This window comes from Poecile atricapillus, chromosome 2, assembly GCF_030490865.1.
Source record: "Poecile atricapillus isolate bPoeAtr1 chromosome 2, bPoeAtr1.hap1, whole genome shotgun sequence".
Taxonomy (NCBI): Eukaryota; Metazoa; Chordata; class Aves; order Passeriformes; family Paridae; genus Poecile; species Poecile atricapillus.
In genome coordinates, this window is record NC_081250.1 from 100,617,353 (window position 1) to 100,637,945 (window position 20,593).

Sequence of the window (20,593 nt, forward strand, 5' to 3'; positions counted from 1 at the left end):
CATTGTGGACGTCACTTCCTGGGATGGACCGCAGGGAAAAGCACGGGACAAAACACGGCGGCACGGCCGGTGTCGTGTGAGGAACGGCTGGAGGGCGGGGGTTGTTTAGCCTGGAGAAGAGGAGGCTCGGGGGGGACGTCATCGCTCTCTACAACTGCCTGGCAGGAGGTTGTAGTCAGTGAGCTGAGACCAGTTTGTTCCACCGTGCCTGCGCTGAGAGGACCGGAGGAAATGGCCTTAACTGTTAGGATGCTCAGGCGTTGGAATAGGTTGCCAGGGGAGGTGGTGGAGTCACCCTCCCTGTGTTGCCCGATCCGAAGAAAACACAAACAACCGAAGTCGTTTATGCGGTGCTTTATTGAGGGCCCGGGAGCCTGTGGACTAGCGTCCAAAGACAGAGCCCCATTTCACAGAAAAATCACAGGGTTTTTATATGTTTTCTACATGATTTCTTCATCATCACAAACTTTCACTACTTGGTACGATTATCTCTTTAACCTTTAAATTCTGCCAACAGGTACATTCCTTAGATTATCTCCTAGTTACACTGCTTACATTGCAATATCTGCTATACAGTTCATCTGCAGGTTACGTGCGGCCTACCAAGCCTTAGCATAACTACTACTAATGTCAACTAATGCTAACTGTTAACGTTTGCTACTATCTTAATATTGCATTTTATTGAATTAAATGGCAACACCTGGAGGTGTGTAAGAGACGTGTGGATCTGGTGCTGTGTGATTTGGGTTAGGGGGGCACAGTGGCAGTGCCGAATTGACGATTGGACAGGGTGGTCTTAAAGGTCGCTTCCAACCTTGGTTCTGTGGACGGTGGCGGAGTCAGAGCCAGGGCAGAGGGACTACGAGTCCCAGGGGGCCGTGCGAGAAGGGGGCGGTGCTCGCGCCTGCGCAGTGGGAGAGCGCCGCTGGGCCTGAAGGTGATGGTGGGGACGGGCGCCGCCGCACGTTGCGCGGGGCGGGCGGGGAGCGGGGGGGGGGGGGGCGGGATGTGACGGGAGCGGCCGTTGGTGACCCTGGCGCGTGCCCGAGGCTCGCGGGGCCCCTGAGGAGCGGCGCGGGCCCGGCACGAGGTACCCGCGCGGCGGGGGCGGGAGCGGGAGCGGCGGGACCGGGACGGATCCCCCACCGCCCCGGCTTGTTGGGGGGATTGGGCTGCGCGCGCCTTCCTTCCGGCTGCCTTCCCTTTGACGAGTCCGCCTTGTTTGGCATTGAAGGATATCGGCCTAGACACAAGAAAGTGGGGTGGGAGATTCGTTTCTTGGGAGGGAGGTGACGCTGGATGGGCCTGCCTGTTCCGTGGTGGGCTGGTGCTGCAGCATCTGAGTGGAAAGGAGGGGATATGGGAATGGGATCTCAGGCTGTGACTTCCTCACGAAGGACTGCGCCGGCCCCGGTTCCCGGTGTCAGTGACAGGACCCAAGGGAACGGCACGAAACCGTCAGAGGAAGTTCAGGCTGGATATTAGGCAAAGGCTCTTCACCTAGAGGATGGTTGGCACTGGAGCAGGCTCCACTGGAAGTGGAGCTCCTCCATCCCGGGAAGCGATCACAGCACCAGCCTGATAGAGTTCAAGAAGCGTTTGGCAATAGCCGCAATCACAAGGTGTGATTCTTGGGATGTCCTGTGCAAGGCCAGGAGTAGGACTCGATGATCCTGATGGATCCCCTCCAAGTCAGCATATCCCATGGTTCTATGTTACCACTGAAGGACTGCAGGTGGCTTATGCCCCTTAAGGGGGTTCTCTTCCTAGACCTGCCTATATCTTGTATTTTCAGAAAGTTTGAAGTGGCTGTCCAAGTGTTTTATTGTCTGTCTGCTCCTGTTAATTAAGTATGTCCAGGGAGTCAGACAGAGAAGTCATCACTATTTTGTTAAGGCTTTTAAGTGAAACGTGGACCTATGTCAGCTATTACAAACTATACTTCAGCCTCACTGATGTCTACCCCCACTACAAACTGTCCTGAAAGAGAGAACATTACTTTGGACAGTAGTACATGAAGTGTCCTAGAATTCCTTACCAAAGCCAGTTCTTAAACTGAAAGTGTTCCTCAGTTTGCCCCAAGATGTCATTGCTGTTACAAGTATAAACATGAAACGGTTTGCCAAAGTTTTGCTGCTTTGGAAAGAGATAGGGCACAGGTTTCACGTTTGGAATGCGTTTTGTTGCCTGTGCCTATATGACTTGCAGCTGCTTCAATGAGGGAATTGCATGCAGAGAGGATAGTATGTCCCTACCATCGATGGAGGTGACAACAGGTGTTTATCTCGTTCTCTGTTCAAGGGCTGTTTGAGGTAAAAAGGATATGACTGACCTTTGTGGAAGCATTACTTAATTGCACTCACTGCCTAAGAAACACTTCCATCAGGGAATTAAAAAAAAAATAATTTGATGATTTGGGTAGGTGGATATCAGGCGGCTTGCACATGGCAAAAACTGAGTAGGTAAATTCAGACTGTTAAGGAGTATGTAAGGAATGTAAGAAGTTAAAGATTTGTCTGGTGTGACTGTCTACAGGTCTGCTTCATAGGCTTTAGCAGCTGTAAGAAAAGTTTTGATCTGGTTTGGTTTCTAAAAGATTCTATGTAGTTCTTCTGCTGGTCTTTTCTGCAGGTAAACCAGCCCAGCTCTGTGTGTATGCTCATAGGTATTGCTTAGAAACTGAAGTTTATTTTTGCAAGACAGGGAGTTATTGATGTCCCTTAATGTCAGATAAGAGCCTTCAGTGTGCATCTTAGCACATTTCTGGATCTGTAGGGAGTTTTTTCTAATCTTAAAGACAAGGGCATGAGAAATTTGACAACAAGAGCAGGAAGTGGACTGATTTTTAAAAATGTAAAACTGCTAATGGAATCTCAGCAAATTGCTTGTAATGAGTTTAGTCCTGCAGACTGGAAAGACAATCCAACACAGTTATTCTTGGTGTTAAATCAGATAGTTGAACATGAACTTATTTTCAAAATTAGATGCTGAAGCAAATTCATCATCATCAATATTTCAATATTAGGAATGGAATAAAATCACTGAAAGGACTGAGACCTGGGCCCAAAACCTGATGGAAATCTTCCTGGACAGCCAGGGGTCATCAAAACAGATCATAAGGATTTTACCTTGATATTCTGAGAGGTAACTACCTAGTTCCATCACTTTAGATCAAGGATCAAACCCAGGGTCAGAGATTTTTATTGACTGTTATGTGCCTGTAGTAGATTCTTTGACTTGAGAATTGCACAATGAATTGTGCAGTGTGAAAATAACAACAACAAAGAGCACTGTTCAAGTTACAGAACTTTTTAATTTTTGAATCTTGAATCATGACACTTCTAAAAAACACACATCATTCTTTGTGTCTCTTGCTATAATAAAATTCCAGTGAGAGTAAATAATTATTATTCAGTTAAAAAATCCTTATGATCTATTGTGATTCTACTTTTCTAAATTTAGTTCAGTCTTGAAGGTATCAGTATTAAGTGATATTAACCACTTAATTAACCATTAAGTATTAAGTTAGCACTGGACCAATGTTAAGTCCAACACACTTTGTTGATATTAAATTTTGTCCAGAAAATGACAATTTCAGCAGGTGCTGGCAGGCCAGAGTGGTGTGCCTACCAAGGACCTTTTCTCTGGTAAGGACTGAAGCCACATCTTCTTATAGGCATTGGCATTACACAACAGGATTTAGTCTGTCTTTCTGCTTCCTCTAAAAATCTCCAACCCTTTGTAGCCCAGTGCCTTCCATCACTCCATTTTCCTCTCATCCTCTTCAAACAAGCCACATATTTTGTTACGTTTCCAGACATGACCCTGCCCCTGCTAAACAGATTCATCTGAATGGTAGTGGTCTGTTTGTGCACATCAGAAAATGAAAGTGACACATAGCTGGGCTATAAATTTTAATTCCCTGCATCTACTGTTTTATCTTGTCCTGAGAATTGACCTTGACCCCGTGTAACAGTTCTTATGTAAACAAAACAAGAAGTTGTGTGGCTGTGATTGTGGCTTTGTAGAATGTTGCAGCAGATGATCACCTGCAGCTCCTTAGGTCTGCGGAAGTTTTCGTTGAGGAGGGGGATGGGGGAAGGGAATGGTGGTTAATACAGTCAGGTGCTCATAAACAAATTATAAAACAGATCAGTTGCTTTTTTTCCAGTGGATGAATTTTTTTGGTTGGAAATAAAAACGCATGAGTGGCTTCACAGGAATTCAGTGAGTCTCTTCCAAAAGTGGCTGGTAAAAGATTTTAGTAAAGTGCGACAGCACTTGCCTTTAACTGCAGTGGTAGTGCTTAGCCCCAGCGTGTACCAGGCAACTAACTATTCACTCTTAATATATTCTGGATTTAAAATATTGTTTTGCTGATGTTAAAATTAGATGGCATCCTTTGCTTCCTGCTGTCTCAGACCATAGGATAGTACTTTCTGATGAGGGATGTTTCCATGCTGAGCCACAAGTCTTGGGCCTTGTTGATGACATCTGGCAGAAAGCAGTGTGCTTGCAAAGGTTGCAGTGTTGCAGTCACAGGATTCCTCTCTCAATCTGAATACAGCAGTGTTGTAATGTTGCTGCTTCAGACTGTGAATAGGAATGTTATTAGTTCTAATACTGAAGTGTCATCTGAGCTCCTTCTGGTGTAAAGACACAGATCTCTGAATCTGATGCACTTTCAGACACTGGTGTCATCTTGTTTTCATGTCCTCTGTGCAAGAAGTGCTGTGTAAGGTAGTAAATTGAATAGTGGGCAAGAAGGTTGAGCCACTCAGGTATAGAGACCTTAATAAAAATAATACTTCTTTCATAAGAACTGTTCATATTCATTTGTAGAGCTGTTGGGAATAGCATTTACTGAAAATTAGATGAAGACTGTGGTTTTGAGTGTGTGTGTGTGTGTATTCTGTAAATGTTATGATCAGCCTCTTCACACATAATTTTTCAAGATATTCTGATTGATACTGCACATATTTCCCCATATGGAGAAATTTGAATTCACAACAGAGAATTCAACACTTACTTTGAATATTTAGAAAAGATTTATACTGGAAGTGAATGTCTGCCAACAGTAATTCTGCTGAAAGATGAACGTTCTGTATTTTTTGCAGGGAAAAATGACAGCTTTTCAATGTTTGAAAGTGTGAAATAAATGTGGTGAGAGAATAAAAGAAAAAATTTTGAACCCAGTGCTTCCACTGTGAGTTCTGTTTTTACGGAAGCTGGGATTTTTTTTCTAGTTTGATGCTGGTTTACTTTTATTCCTACTTTGTTTCTAATTGTAAGGCTTCAGAGTTCTTCCTTGAAAATGTTTTTCGGACATCTTTAGAGTGGATGAATTTGGATGAATTAATTCATTTTGGATTAATTTGATGAGTAAAAAACTTGGTACTTCAAGGTTGTTGTTTTAAGTGTCATATAAAATTATTACATAATATAATTTGCACATAATGTATTATTACAGATGGTAGTATTGCTTGCTTTTGGGTTATGGAAAGAAGAAACACAACAGTGAGGAAGACCTGTAAAGATCCAAGGCGGCAAAAATGGCATTTATCAAGGCTAGAAAGGAAACAGGTTTGGTAGTTACTGTGGAAGGTGAGGCAGAAGGCTGTACAAAGCTGATTCTAAGATCTAGGTTTTAATATATTCCTAATAAATGTCTTTTATAATTAGTCAAGGTAAAGTATATGAATACCTTATATTTGAATATATGGTCATATTCTGTGGTTTGGTTTGGTGGTTTGCTTCTGGCTGAATGTCAGGTGCCCACTAAAGCTGCTCTACCCCTCCCCTCCTCAGCTGGGCAGGGAAAAGAAAATACAGTGAAAGGCTCTTGAGTTGAGGTAAGGGCAGGGAGTGATCAGTCATTGCTTGCTGTCATGAGCAAAAGAGACTCGGTGTGGGGAAATTAACTGATTTTATTACAAATCAAATCAGAGTACAGAAATAAGAGGTAAAACCAATCCTGAAAATTTCTTCCTGATTCTTCTCATCCTTACCATGCTTAACTGTACTCCCCATTACCTCCCTACTCTTCCTCTTAGTGGCACAGAAGGATGGAATGAGGCTTACAATCAGTTCATCACATGCTGTCTCTGCCCCTGCTTCCTCCACAGGGAGAGGACTCCTACCCCTGCTGCAGCATGGGGTCCCTCCCATGGCAGGCAGTCTTCCACAAACTTCTCCAATGAATCCTTCCCATGAGCTGCAGTTCTTCATGAACTGCTCGAGTGTGGGCCATTTTCCACTGGGTGCAGTCCTCCAGGAGCAGCCTTTGCCAGCAAGGATCCCCCATGGAATCACAAGTCCTCCCAGCAAACCTGCTCTATCATGGACTCCTCTTGCCTCAGGTCCTTACAGGATCTTCTCCAGTGTGGGTTTCCTACAGGGTCACAGCCTACTCCTGGCATCCACCTGCTCTGGTGTGGGGTCCTTCACAGGCTGCAGCTGAATCTGTGTTCCTCTTGGGACTTCCGTGGGCTGCAGGTACACAGCTCCCTCAGCATGGTCTGCATCACAGGCTGCTGGCTAGTCTCAGCTCCTGTGCCTGGAGCACGTCTCCCTCCTTCTTCACTGACCTTGGTGTCTGCAGGGCTGTTCCTCTCACAAGTTCTCACTGCTCTTCCCTGGCCTCAATTACATCTGTACAAGAATTTTTTTTTCCTTCTTAGCCATGTTATCCCAGAGGCTCTACCACCATCACTGATGGTCTTGGCCTTGGCCAGCAGTGAGTCTCTCTTGGAGCTTCTGGCAGCTTCTCTAAGAAACCACCCCTATAGCCCACCCTCCACCTTGCTGCACAAACCCAACAGATCTGGGCAAAAAGGCTGAACTTTATTTGTGCTAGCACCATCTGTTTCAGTAAAAGTTGCTGTATCTGCAGTGTGTCTCTAATTGTTTCATTACATTTTTCATGAACAATTCTTTTATTACAATTCCAGAGACTTTAAAAATGCATTATTATAATCCACATTGTCTATATCAGTGAAGTGCTGAGTGACCAGAAAAACTATGAATTAAAAAATGAGCTTGGCTACTAGAGTCCAAGTTGCAAGTAGCAGGAAGTCTTGAGCAAGAGTTCAGTTTTTGGCAGCAATCTTTTGACTTCTATTGATGACTCTGTTAGTGAAGAGATGTGCATGGCAGCTCTGAAATTCATCATGAAAGAAGTATCTGAGCTGTGAACATAGAACTAATAACTATATTTCCAATGTGTTTCAGCGTGTGTTAAAAGTGTAGAGTCAGAACACTTGAAATGCTCAGTGGCAGTTGAAAGAGGTAAGGAGTTTATCAGATAAAATACAATGTACTATTGAGAGGGAAGATCCTAAGTGATTCTCAAACAGTGTTTTGATAAAGTGTAGAAAACTGGTCTGTGTGTTCGTTCATGCTTTAGCATCTAACCCCTCATCAGTTCAGTTGTGGGTTGGTTTTTTTTCTGAGGGAGTTCACAGTCATATGCAGGGAACTGCAGACCTGAAGCTTGCTTATGTGAAGTCCCTTTCCAGGCCCTGTTAGTTATCCAGTAGAAGCTTTCCACTGCTTTGTAAACTGCACCACTACACCCATGCCTCTAAGGCCCCTACACCTGCATGTCAAGGGCCCTGGGGCTGAAAACCCTCTGAAAGAAAAACCACAAGTGTTTTAGGAGGAATGAACTAATGATACCTTGGGAGATACAAGGACAGAATAAGCTGTTGGTATTCAGAAAGTTGAACTCTGAATTACCTAAGTGTTATGGAAAGAGAATCGGATCTTATTTTTATCATTACCCTAAAGTAGAAGGTAGTGTGAAGCAGCAGATGAATACAGGCCCTGCTTTGAAGTAACATAAGGCTTTTTTGACCTTTTTTAACATAGATGTATAATATGCCTATTTTTAAGCTTAGTTAAGATCTATAGGCATAACTTCTCTACCTTGCTTATTGCAGACATGTCTGTGGAGTGAAAAATAGACAAAAAAACAAATCAAACTAGATAGCACTTTAAAAGCCAAGTTTTTCCTTGACATGTGCTTATAATCTGAAAGGCTCTGGAACTAATATAGAGAATGATCCAGCAACACTTCTTGGATGGAATCATAGAGAGCAGAAACCTTTTGTAGTACTAGCATGAGTTGTACTTATATAAAAATTCAGTAGAGGGCAGAACGAAACTTGTGAAAGAAGGAACCAGCAATAACAGATGGAATAGCACCAGTTATTAAAAACAGTTCTGAAGAGCAGAAAGCACTATGTCTGATTGTGATCGTTTCTTTTAGAAGCATTTGAGAGAGAACACTCACGTTTTCATATCATGGTCAGCTACATGCAGTCTTAAGATCCAGTACTTTACATCACAGAGGAAAATGGAGTTACCATGGCCATACTGACTCTGTGCAGATCAGCTGTTAAGGCTCCTGTTTAGCATTCCAGATGTATAATTCAACACACAGGTATTGCGTTACATTCTCCTGCTTTATTTGTCTTTTGAATCCAGTGTGCAGACTTTATACATGTCTGCAATGTCTTTTACTCTTCCTAAAGCTGCTTCTTCTTGTCCTTTTTAATAATTGGATATCAGAAGATTGTAGCAGTGAAGATTACTTAGTGTGTAAGGACCATGGAAAAGTTCATTTTATTTTTTTTATTTTGCTCAGGGTATTTTAGCAAGAAGAGTAGTTTAGGTAAAATAAGGGTAACAAAGTTGTTAGCTTATCTCCACTTAACAGTATTGAATTATAATAATATGATCAATTAAAAATATTATAGCATAGCATTTACTAAGTGAAAATAGTATAAAGGTAGGGTGGGGCTAATGCTTTAGGGTAATTTTCTGCAACAGTTTAGTCTTTTATTTGTTTCAACATGATTTTACCAAGTTTTAAATAAATTCCACTGATTTATTGTGCATTATTCCCTTTAACCTAAAACGTGGTCCCATATTTTCAGACAGTTCTGAATGGTAGACAAAACAGCTAATGATGCCCAAACTTCAAATTATAAGTAAGTTTCTTAGTTTAGAATGAATAACATCATTTGAGTGGCACTGCAAAAGCAGTAAAGATGAAAATAGAAATTCTAAATGTTCATTGGTACATTCAGAGTATTAATACAAAGCATAAAAAGTCCCTATGCACTGCCGCTTTCCTATCCATGGTTAGTGACTTCATGCTGTGCCAACCCTTAGCAGCTTCCAAGAGGTTTATAGTTTTATGTTGAATTTAAGGAAAACAATGTTTTGCATGTATTGCACTAGTCTTACAATGATTTTAAAATATGTTCCCAGATTTTTTTGACAACCATATATGCTTTCAGTTCAGTTGTAGTTTTCTTATTTTCTTACTTTGACTTATAAGCTTGGCAAAATCCATTGTTTACATATATATATACACTGTCAATGAGTTCTTGAAAAGAACAATTTAAATCTGAAACAAGCTTTAGGTTTTTTCTTTATTTTTTATTATGTTTAGTAAAAATGTAAGCAATATGGTGGTCTTGTTTATTAAACTTAGATGCTTGGATGAGATCTCTGTATTTCCTGTTTATGCAGCCTGAAAGATGAGTTGAGAAGGATTTCTGAAAACTTGGTTTGTTTCCTTTCAAAATTCTACTCTGTCTGCCACAGACAGTCCTCAGAGTTTTCTAGATTTTACACTAAATATGACAAGAATGTAAATTAATTCTCTGTTTCCATAGAAAGGTGCCTTGGGAGTGGAAAAAGCTCATGGATTTTCATTGGGAACTCTCCTGTGGTATAATTAATGTTCTTTTTTTAAACAGTAATAGAACAAGTGAAAATGCTTTCAAGTCATCCATATTTACATATTGTGTCCAGAGTGTTTCTGGTATAACTGAGAAAATAATCCAGTGTTCTTTACATATACTATACCCTCAATTCCCTCAGATGCTTTCTGACCTCTTTTACAAAAGAACTTGACACAGGTTTTTACCATTATCTTAACACCAAAGTTTTTGCCATCTTTTATGCACCCCCACTTCTCATATTTTAATTTTTCTGGTAACTCAAAAAACATTAATTTTAACAGGGTAACCATTTTTATACAAATTATCCTGATGAAAGTTTCATCTGACTGCATCTCTGGCATGTTTTCTCTTTCCAACAGTAAATTATCCACAGCAGCCTTTGCCATACCTTTGTTGGCCAGGCTTGTTGCTTTTGTGTTTTCCAAAGATGATCTGTAGTTTTTTTGCATAGAATGTTAGCACACATCGAAAGCCCATGACTTTTTGACAGTCATAAGCCAGCTCTGTGACATTTTAAATTCCTGAACTTTTGTTGTCCTTGGGAACAAAAAACAAATCTAATTCCTACTTCCTATTATCATTTGAAAGTAAATACAATAGCTAGGATGCAGTATATCAGATTTATGCCAAAGCTGATCTGAATTATAACACAATTACAGAAGTTTCCTAAACAAAACCTCCAGCATTGCAATGAGAAGCTGATCTATACTTTTCATTAAAAGGCCCCTAGAGCACTCCCTTTATGGTCAGAGGCCTTGTTAACAGCTCACCATGAGACCGGGGTGCCTTCAGGAATGAAATGGATGTCCGCGAATCCCAACCAGGAGTTTGTCTTGAATAGCCAAGATCTCTACAGATCACTTTACAGTCTGCTGGAGATCCTACTAAATAGTTAGCTGGGATATGACAGTACTCAAGAGGAGACCGTATCTTAAGTGTTTGTATAGCATTTCATGGTTTCTGTAGCTAATATCTCTTCAGTCACATGGGATTCTTGAAGCAGACATTCTTGGAGTTATATCTGTCCTTAACAGATTTTTTTTTTAATGTGTGGCATTTTTAAGAGAAAATTAATAAATACATTTAAGATGCTTTAAAACACATTTCCCCCTGCCCTCACCCCACAGACAAGTGCATTCCCACCTTGGTATCTGGGGCTTGTTCCTTCTCCTTTTCTGTACCTTTGCAGCATGATGCAACAGCAGGAAAGATGTTAAACACACTGAAATGAAGAAGCAGCTTTTCAAAAGTCACTAGGTGCAGTTATGGGGTAACATTCAGGTTGCTGTCCTGACTTCCTTTGAATCTGAGTGGTTTTAGCAACCTAAAGTTACAGGGGCAATTGTATAGCTTGTATAGCTCCAGTCATTTTTTTGAGAAGTATTACACTTAGAGAAGAAAATTGTGTCTCAAATCCACAGGCTGACATATTTCCTGCTGCCTGTTGAGTGCACAGGGTTAGGAACTTCCTTTCACTTACTGTCTTAAACAACAAGTTTGTCTGTATTCTTCTCATGTTTTAGAGGAATGAAACAGCTAGTTTCATATTTATTTGGACCTCCAACTATAATTATCATACACTTCATCTGTCTTGTTAAAGATTTGTTTGCATTGTTCAGCCAGGTAACTAAAGTATAACAACTGAGCAGCTGCATCCATCACCCCTTTAAAAATACTTGTTTCTTTAAAATGGATTTTCTAAGTATATGCTGTATTAATCTGTTACTCTATTCATGTCCCTTTCCTACGTCATGCTGGACCCATTATAATACTTCCTTCATCCCAGTGCATCTGGATAGCAGTGTATTAGTAATGCTTCAAAAGGTCTTTCCTTTGTTCATTTAAATAAGTGAAGTGAAAAACTGTGTGAAACATAAAAAGGTCATTAGGGAAATTTTAACCTTGTTTCAAAAATTATGTTTCATTTTATTCTCTCAAACATAAGCACTATCATATCTTAGTCTTTCCTTACCTATCAAGCTATTGTGTTTCTCCACATTTAAAGTGGAGAAACAAACAGTAAGCAGTTGTGCAGAATATCAGCTAGAACCATACTTACTGCTTACAAGGTACAAAACCTTTTCAGGGTCTATTGTATATGTTTGGATAACATTCCTTTTGACCTGCCAGGTCATGCATCATGGAGAAAAAAGCCTTTAATTAATGACTTTCAAGTCCATCTGAGATTATAGGGGAAAAAAGTGTCATGGAAATTCTTGTAATAGCCCCGAACTTTGTCTGCTCTAAAGCCATTGGTGACATTCTGTTTTATGTCTTACATGGTGCATATAACTTGGTGAGCAAAGGCCTTGAAGCTCATTTACCGATCACATCAGTGCTATGTGCTGCCCGATGAGCACTGGACACAGTGGTGACCCACACTTAGGAGAATGGAGCCATTTCCTCCCCCAGTGTTCTGCAGACACTGCAGTGGGTCAGAGGTGTTTGGACAGTGCTGGAATGCAAAACCTAAAAATGGTGCTCTGAGAAGGGCTACTGTAAATACACTCCAGGGAATGGAAAAATTCAGAAATGCTTGTTCAGCTTCTTAGTCCTGTGCTGAAGAATGTTCTCTTTCCAAGGCTATTGTAACACAATGTCCTATTAATTACATAAATTACTCAGAATTATGGTTTCCCCCATGCTGTATGGTGACAATTTACAATGCTTGTTTAGAACAGGTATTTTTTAATAGGGTACTAGTGAACAGTAGAAGTCTGACTCAAGAGCCCCCAGATTCCCATAGATGGATGGCTTTTGCTGAGTCTGCTGGCTGGATATTGAGGAAAATCTACTTAGGGCAGATGCTCAGTGCTGTGTACTATTAGTGAGAGAGAAAACAGTTCTCTGAGGAGAATGTTGTCCTCAGGAAAGAACTGTAAGTGGCAATAGGCAAGGAATGTAGTTGCCATGTTCCAAGTTTGTTGTTATAATTTCTATAAATCAGTTAAGTAGTTGGCATATGACAGACTGCCATCTGAACACTTGAGTTTTGCTGAGTGTTTTCAGTACTTGTTGTTTTGAGAAGCAGTTCCGTTTGGATTTCAGAAGTAAGCAAGAATCTCTGTTTCTTGTAAAACAAGAGATACCACAAGCAATTGCTGCTTCCAGTGAAGTCTGACAGAAAACTGAGTCGTGGAGGGCCAGTACCTGTAGCTGATTTACTGCTCCATGAGCAGCAGCAGTACTTCTTAACTCCCACTGAGTTTGTGACTCAACAGGACAGAGTAACTGCTTCCTTATACAGAGACACAAGTTCCTTTTTCCCCATTGATGGAGTACCTTCTATTAGTAGGAGTTCAACAAAAGAGTGTGTGTGTGTCACAAACAAAGCAGAGGTTCCTAGGGAGTTTGAAACCTGGGAATACCTCTTTTCCCCACCTCAAACATTGTAATTCTAGTAATTGCCATTAATTCAAGAACAACAGTAGCATAAAACTATGTAGAAAACATACAGGCAGGAATGTTCCAACAGATGCATTTAGATTATGAAACTTTATTGTCTTGGAAGAGAACAGAACTTCTGAAATTACACAGAAAAAAATCTCCCATTAGCATGTCAGTATTCAAAAAGGAATTTACACCAATAGCTTCTTCAGTTGCAAGGTTTCAGGCTGACCAGAAATAAATCTTCATAGGATTAATTTGCTGTTGTTGCCATTTCTCTAAATGTGCCTTTTTTCACTTCAGCAGGGGCATCAATGTGTTCAAGATATATATTTGAAAGGTGGAGAACTAGTGGAAGAGTTGCAACTTTTTGAAGATACAAACCTTACCACATCTAGAAAGTAATAAAGGGTATGTATGGTTTCGGTTTTTCTTTTTCTTTTTTTTTTTTTTTTTTTTAACTTCTTCATGTGTTAGGAAATATTGATCATTTTCTGCAGCTTAGAAGAATTCACTACTAAAGCACCTAGCATATATCTAAGGCTACAGGTAAAGTGAAAGTATGTAGGATGTTTTAATTAAACTTGAATGATTCCTAGTTTGGATAAAGAATTGTTGTGATAATTAAAAATGAAAAAGCATTAGTAATATACAAAACTTGTAATATATCTAACTTGAGTGGCATTTGTAACATCAATCAGCATCACTTTTTTTGGGAGGGGAGGGAAGGAATGTTAGTTTTCTAACTTGAAACCACTGAATAAAGGAAAGGAGAAAGTATTTCACAATTTCAAAACATACATTTTGGGGGGTAAAAATTACTTCTTGATGTCTGTGCATACAAAACTAAATTCCATTCTTCTTTGTGGGGAAGCTCTCAATAGTTATTTCAAACTTTCATGAGTAACTGGTAAATATTCAAAATCATAAAGTTACCTGGTTTGTTCCACAGTTTTAAAATACTCTTTGCATTGCAATATTTGGAAAATTGCAGTTCAGTTTTGCTCATGTTAATATATGACATTCAAAAGCACCTTCCCCCTTCCTTACAGGTGTTACTGGCAGGCTGTTATAGTTACATTTGTTACTATTTAGGCTATTGCTTGATTATTAATAATTATTTCTGTTGGGTTTTTTTTAATTGTATGAGCTTCTACTGAAAATAATATAGAACATGAAAAAATTTACCAAAACTAAGAATGCATTGACATCAAAAATAAATTTTAATTGCACTTACTTCAGTGAATGTATAATGCATTTATGTAGGCTCAAAGTGTCACTCAAGTTATCAGATGCTACTATTAAGTGAAGTTTAAGGTAACTTTTCAATGGCTGTGCCGGGTTATGTAGATAAAAGCAGTAGATAATATTAAATTCCTAAGAGTGTTCTTTTGGAGTAGAGTGATCATTTTAGCAGTGAGGAGCAGAGTATGTTAAGTGAAAGGGCTATTTTAGTTCAGAATGCTGAAGAGATTAGAAAATTATTTCCTTAATTGTGGAAGATAACCATTTCTGCAAAGAAAGATAAGGAAAACCTTTTTGAAGTAGAATAGAAAGCCATTTAAAATTTGAGAATTTCAAGTGACATTGGAGCAAGGAGAAATCACACCATTGAAATGCATTTTGTTTACTCTTGTTCTTCTAGAAATTTCATCTACGCTTTATCAAAATGCAGCGGAATCTATTACATTCTGTATCTCAGCTAGCACACGGGACATGTTGGTTCTTCTCTCGTACCGGTGTCTTTCAGTGCTTAAAAGGACAGTCTCTGTTGTCTAATGTGGGATGCAAAGTGATTCTGGCACTGGACCCTCCCAAACGACGTCTTCATGCAAGTGGAGTTCACTTTGCCTCAAAGAAAACTGCTTTTTCATCACAGCCAGCAGATGCTTCTCACAAAGTACCAGAAGAGAAAAATCCTTTGCCTTCAGCCACTGATGCACCCAAGCAGAGCCCTGCAGAGTCAGATTCTTCAGAACCTGATCCGTTACAAGATAAATCAATTAGTCTTGTTCAGAGATTCAAGAAAACTTTTAAGCAGTATGGCAAAGTTATGATTCCAGTGCACCTTCTGACTTCTACTGTATGGTTTGGATCCTTTTACTATGCAGCCATGAAGTAAGTAGATACTTTGTTGCAGTGCCCAATACCTTGGTTGAATTGAGATCTACTAGTGAAAGGACATAAAAAATATTGTTGCATGTTTAAAAGTGCCTTTATATTTAAAAGAGAAATGTGGCTACATTTTTGACTAAAGCATAAGATTAATATTGAAAGTATATAGGAGTCATGAGAGTGTCATGTACATACTATTACCATGCAGTTGCTGTGTACCAGGTATGTTGCTAACATTTAAAGGAATATTCATCTTTTCAAAATGATTCATGGATATAAACAGCATTGAAATTCTCATTAACCTCTCAAAAGGTAAAGATAGGGATTTGGAATCCGGATTATGAATGACTAGTTGAGATCTTTATAGACCTTTTCTTTTTTTTGCCCTTGGACTTCAGGGTATTTTACCACTTCCTCCCCACTTCATTCCCAGTCCTTCCTCATCACTGGGTTTTCACTTCATGGATTTACCTCACCTAGCTCTTCACAACCTCTGTCTATCCCTTCCTTTTTTGTTTCTGTTTCCTGTCTTTCCTGCCATCCACTGAAAAAATTGCTACTGTATACCATACTTTTAATTGGAAATTGAATATTTGAGTGTTTAAGAAAAAAAAGAGATAAACTAAGTATTCTAATTTTAGTTTCCTTTAGTTACTAGATACCAATCTGGAAAATTTATCAGAAAAAAACTATTACATCATGAGCTGCTAGTTTGCTAGTTCGGATAAAAGAGGTTTTATTTATCTGGAAATAGTTTGCTAAATATGAGCAAATGTTTATCTCTGGACTGCTGGTGTTGTATATTTAATAATAGAAAGCATGAAACAACAGGGGTTTGTGGTGGCAAGGATGGAACTCTGACATCAGAATGCCTTACTGGACAAGTGTTTGTTTTAGTTACTCTAACCAGCTGGCATAATTGCCCTTTCTGGGAGCTATAGATCCAAATGTCATTCTAAATTTAGTTCATGTCAGAGGAATAAAGGTCTTGAGCTTTAAAAATATTTTGCTTTGGATTAATTCAGGTTGATGCTTACATCCAGACATTTCAGATTGAGTGAAGATTACTTTTCTTGAAACTCTAAAGCTTACTGCTAAAGTAGGTATTTGGCAGATGAAAACAACTGAAATATTCAACTAGAAACTAATTAAACTAATTACAACAAAGCTTCCACAAGAGCAGCAACCTCTTGAAGTGGAAAAATAACTTTCAGAATGACTGGTCATATGAGACTAAACAGCAGTGGTTTATGAAATGGCACAGTTAGTGCTGTCTTTTAGCTCCTACTAGGTCTCCATTTCCTACTCTAGGAATAGGCCTTTAGACTGTAGGTTCTAGTAACTGTTGGTAAATTATTGCCTGTTACTGTTCCTAATGCTAAAGTGATTGCATGCTCAGAAGAATGCTTAAAATATTAGATAGAAATGGATAATAGTACTAATAATACAAAATCTCTAAATACTGGAAACTCAGATCTTCTGTAACTGTGTGTAGCTTTCTTCTGTAATACAAAGATGAGCTTTCTGTTCTCCTTTGGTGTTTCCCTGGATTTCAAATAGAAAGAAATTGTGATAGGAGTTCCCTCCACCCATCTTGACCTCTTATATTGACACAGTAGAACAACTGAACATAAAGCCCCTGAAGTCTTGTCCATGTAACATGTTGCTTCCTTTTCTTTTGCCACATTCTATATCTGATATATTTAGAAGTGAATGGAGAACACTGTCTGAAATTTTAAAAGAAACAAAAAAGGTAATTTTAGGCAAAACAGAGCATGAAATTGAACATGCACAGCTGGAGCCTGAGTAGCTGTCTTACCACTATTACTTCTACTTACCGCCAAACATAAACTGGGACACATGTAAGTTAGAAACTATTCCACCTAACAGGGATAATATAAATGGGTCACCTTTTGAGATGTTGAAAAGAATAATAATTTTCGTGTCAGAAACATAAATCCTGTAAGTAAATTACTTAGATAAAAAAGCATTTTGTTTTCAAATTACGAAGTTTTTGTAATAAAGAAATAGTACTCTAAATAACTGTTCAGGTTTCAAATTCCCATTCAAGTTACCAATGTTTTTCTCTTTTTTAGTGGGGTGAATGTTGTTCCATTCCTAGAGTTGATTGGCTTACCACACAGCATAGTAGACATACTGAAAAATTCCCAGAGTGGAAATGCCCTAACTGCATATGCATTGTATAAAGTAAGTATAATTATAGTTTGTAAATAAGCTCTAAGTCTTGCCTGGTGAACTAAACAGGGTTTACTTATTTACAGCAGAAAGAATTAATTAGCTTTCTTCAATAGTTACATGTACTTAAGCATTCATTTTGTGGTAAAAATAGTCCCATGCAAGTTGATATGTGTTCTATGTTCCTTCAAGGAGTCTGTCTGTATTTCTAAATTAACTTCTTTGCTGCAGAACTGTTGCAGCCCTCTGAGATGACAATTAAGTTATTAAGTTATTCTTCTGACATAATTAGCAGGGACAAAGTTTAGAGATAAAGTCTAAACACCTCATTGAATTCCAGATAAAAGTACAGTTATTTTTATCCTAGATGATTTTTTGTCTTCCCCTTAGTTGTCCATCACTCTCAAGTATTTTCATTGTCCATTTGAATTGTAAGTCAATTAGTTACATTCAGGTTTGAGTTTCCTTTTATTGCTTTATATGTGCAAAGTCTGTGTTTGGGAAACTTGAATCATGTCAGCCCATTCAAAAACAAGGTACAGTATTTTGCTGTACATGCCACTCATTTGTTTTGTTTCCAAAAGTGATATGCTTCTTGCCTGTTTTCAAAGGGGTTACTTTCCCAAACAAAATGTGAAAGTACAACTCTTTCCAATTTTTTCCTGTGCCTAAAAGAGACCAATAAATAAATATGGTTAAATATAAAGATGTTGTTATAGCTGGGAGATCTGGCAGTGTTGGAAGAAGCTCAGTGTTCACATGCAGTCTGTTCTGAATTGCATCAAGATGCCGAATGCTTGTCCTACAAGCTGCACAGGAGGATATGTGTTGATCGGTTTTTTTAAGGGAAGTCTAATGCCCTTGCTGGCTCTGAAAAAAATATACTTTAAGTAAAAGGTATGCATTTCTAGGGGATGTGCTGTAAACTGGCTTATTCCCTTATAAATTGAATATATCTTTAGAATCTGACACTGGCCAAAATAAATTTTCAACATAAAAAAATAGCTTTTGCTGGATGTTATTTTCCTGTTTTATCTATGTGGTGTGTTCTCTGCTTTCTTTAAGATTGCAACTCCTGCCAGATACACTGTGACTTTGGGAGGAACATCCTTCACTGTTAAATATCTACGAAAGCAGGGCTACATGTCCACACCACCACCAGTAAAGGAATACCTACAGGACAGGATGGAGGAAACGAAGGATAAAATTACGGAGAAGATGGAGGAAACAAAGGATAAAATTACAGAGAAGATGGAAGAAACAAAGGATAAAATTACAGAGAAGATGGAGGAAACAAAGGATAAAATTACAGGGAAGTTACAAGAAACCAAAGATAAAGTTTCATTTAAAAAAATAAAGGAATAGGAGAGATGCTTAATTTTTTTGATATATTGAATTTAGCACTTTAACCCTTTGTGAGGCAGGATAGGCAAAGTGCACTTCTGAGCTTTTTTTATTTTTTTCCATTTTTTTTCCCCCTTTGTCTGGAGACTACACTTGCTACATGGATTTAAAATTTTAAGTTCCTTTGGGAAGAGGTTATGACAAAATTTCAATTTACAGAAGGAAAAGTGAATCTCAGATTAAAAGTTAACATGTCCCTTGATAATAAAGTTAACAATAACTCTTCCCTCTTTTTTTTTCCACACCATCCTCCTCAAAATGAAGGCAATTTTTGCCAAAAGCCACTACTCTGTTCTCCCATCATAGTGCACAGCCATGGTTCCACTAGACTGAGCCTTCCATTAAATGATAACGAAGATTTCTCTGCTGGGAAGAGCAGTATGTTTAGGTTTTTAGAGAATATGGACCCAAGCCTCTTCAGTCGTGATCATCTCTCAGTTTGGAGGAGACTGATACTGCACATGAAGCAATTGATGGATCGGCTACTCAGCAGGAATTAATTACAATGGCTTCCTTGGCTTCAGCCAGGCTGCAGTGGTTTACAGGTTGCGACTATGAATCTTTCTTGAACAGTGCATCTCTTCAGAAATCTCAACTGAAAGCTATAAGAAGATGAGTTAATCACAGGAGCCATACTGTCAAGTATACTTTGTTTCCAAGTTGATTTACAGTACGAAGTCATTAAATTAATCAATAATTGTATATTAAACAGTAGGATTTGTTCATTGTGTTAAAAGTTTACAAACCTGCTATATTTCGTTTCTGAAACAAAAAAAAAAATTGAAAGAGAAGCTTTATTTGAGAAATTGCTATACTGAGGCGCTTTTTAAACACATGGAAAGTTAGAGTTAAACCTCAAAGTTCTTCCTCCTCTCTCAGACCTCAGTAAAACAATTTGACTAAAATAAGCATGATTTCTGAGACAGTGATCACAGTCTACCAAACTTTTTTCCCCCTAGATTAAGTCAAGCAAACACTTATTCATACCTGAAGGCTGAAATGCTGTCTCAGATGTCATAAAGGACTAAAGTTGAAGCTGTTCTATTTGGCTGGGCAGGCAAATGTCTCTCAGTTTTATTCAAATGTGGGGTAAATTGAAGTGTGTTTTTCCTATTTCTACTACAGATCTTACTTTGTAGCAACTCAGCATGTGTAAAGTTGTTTAAAAAAGGTGCTTTTTTGCAGGGGTATATGGGGAAGCAACAGAGTTGGACCCTGAGCATTGCAATTGACTGGAGTAAAAAAGTACAGCTGGTGAAGTTATCAGCTCTGCCTCACTGTCCTGTTTTCATTCAAGTCACTGAGCGCTTCTCTGTGTTTAAGTGAGTTGAACTTCATTAACTTAATTGTGCAGGATTGATTGCATACTTCTCTGCCTCTGCCCACATGTAAAATAGTAACTGCAATCTAATGCCTACCTCACAGGGATGTTGTGAGGAATAATCATTGTATATTCAGCAACCTGAAGATGTAAAGTGCCATGTTTCTGACAAATATTATTAAAAAAAAATATTTCTGTGAACTCTTATACTGCTAAGTACTACTGTAGGACTAGAGTTAATAGATACTATTTTGTTTTTCTGTTTTAGGGGGCTTTTCCATACTGTCCCCATTCACACATTCTTCTGATTGTTTTTTGTTCTGATTTCCCACTTTTGGGGGCAGTGTTACGCATGTCCTACAAAACCCTGCAAAGCCCAGAATGTGCCCAAGTCATATTGGCATGGTCACTCTCA

General features: G+C 38.9%; 1 protein-coding gene across 3 annotated transcripts; it reads left to right on the forward strand.

Moving 5' to 3' along the window:
• Positions 1-9: 9 nt before the first annotated feature.
• Positions 10-20,385, forward strand: FAM210A (family with sequence similarity 210 member A). 3 transcript variants are annotated; one of them, XM_058831960.1, is made up of 5 exons: positions 10-76; positions 13,446-13,553; positions 14,788-15,260; positions 17,354-17,465; positions 18,519-20,385. In XM_058831960.1, the coding sequence occupies exons 3-5, from the start codon at positions 14,812-14,814 to the stop codon at positions 18,816-18,818; spliced, it is 861 nt and encodes a 286-aa protein (XP_058687943.1). In that variant the 5' UTR covers positions 10-76; positions 13,446-13,553; positions 14,788-14,811; the 3' UTR covers positions 18,819-20,385. The 3 variants fall into 3 exon arrangements, with proteins under 3 accessions (XP_058687943.1, XP_058687942.1, XP_058687941.1); XM_058831959.1 differs by having other exon boundaries at positions 28-168; XM_058831958.1 differs by lacking the exon at positions 10-76 and adding an exon at positions 961-1,090.
• The last annotated feature ends 208 nt before the right edge of the window (positions 20,386-20,593 follow it).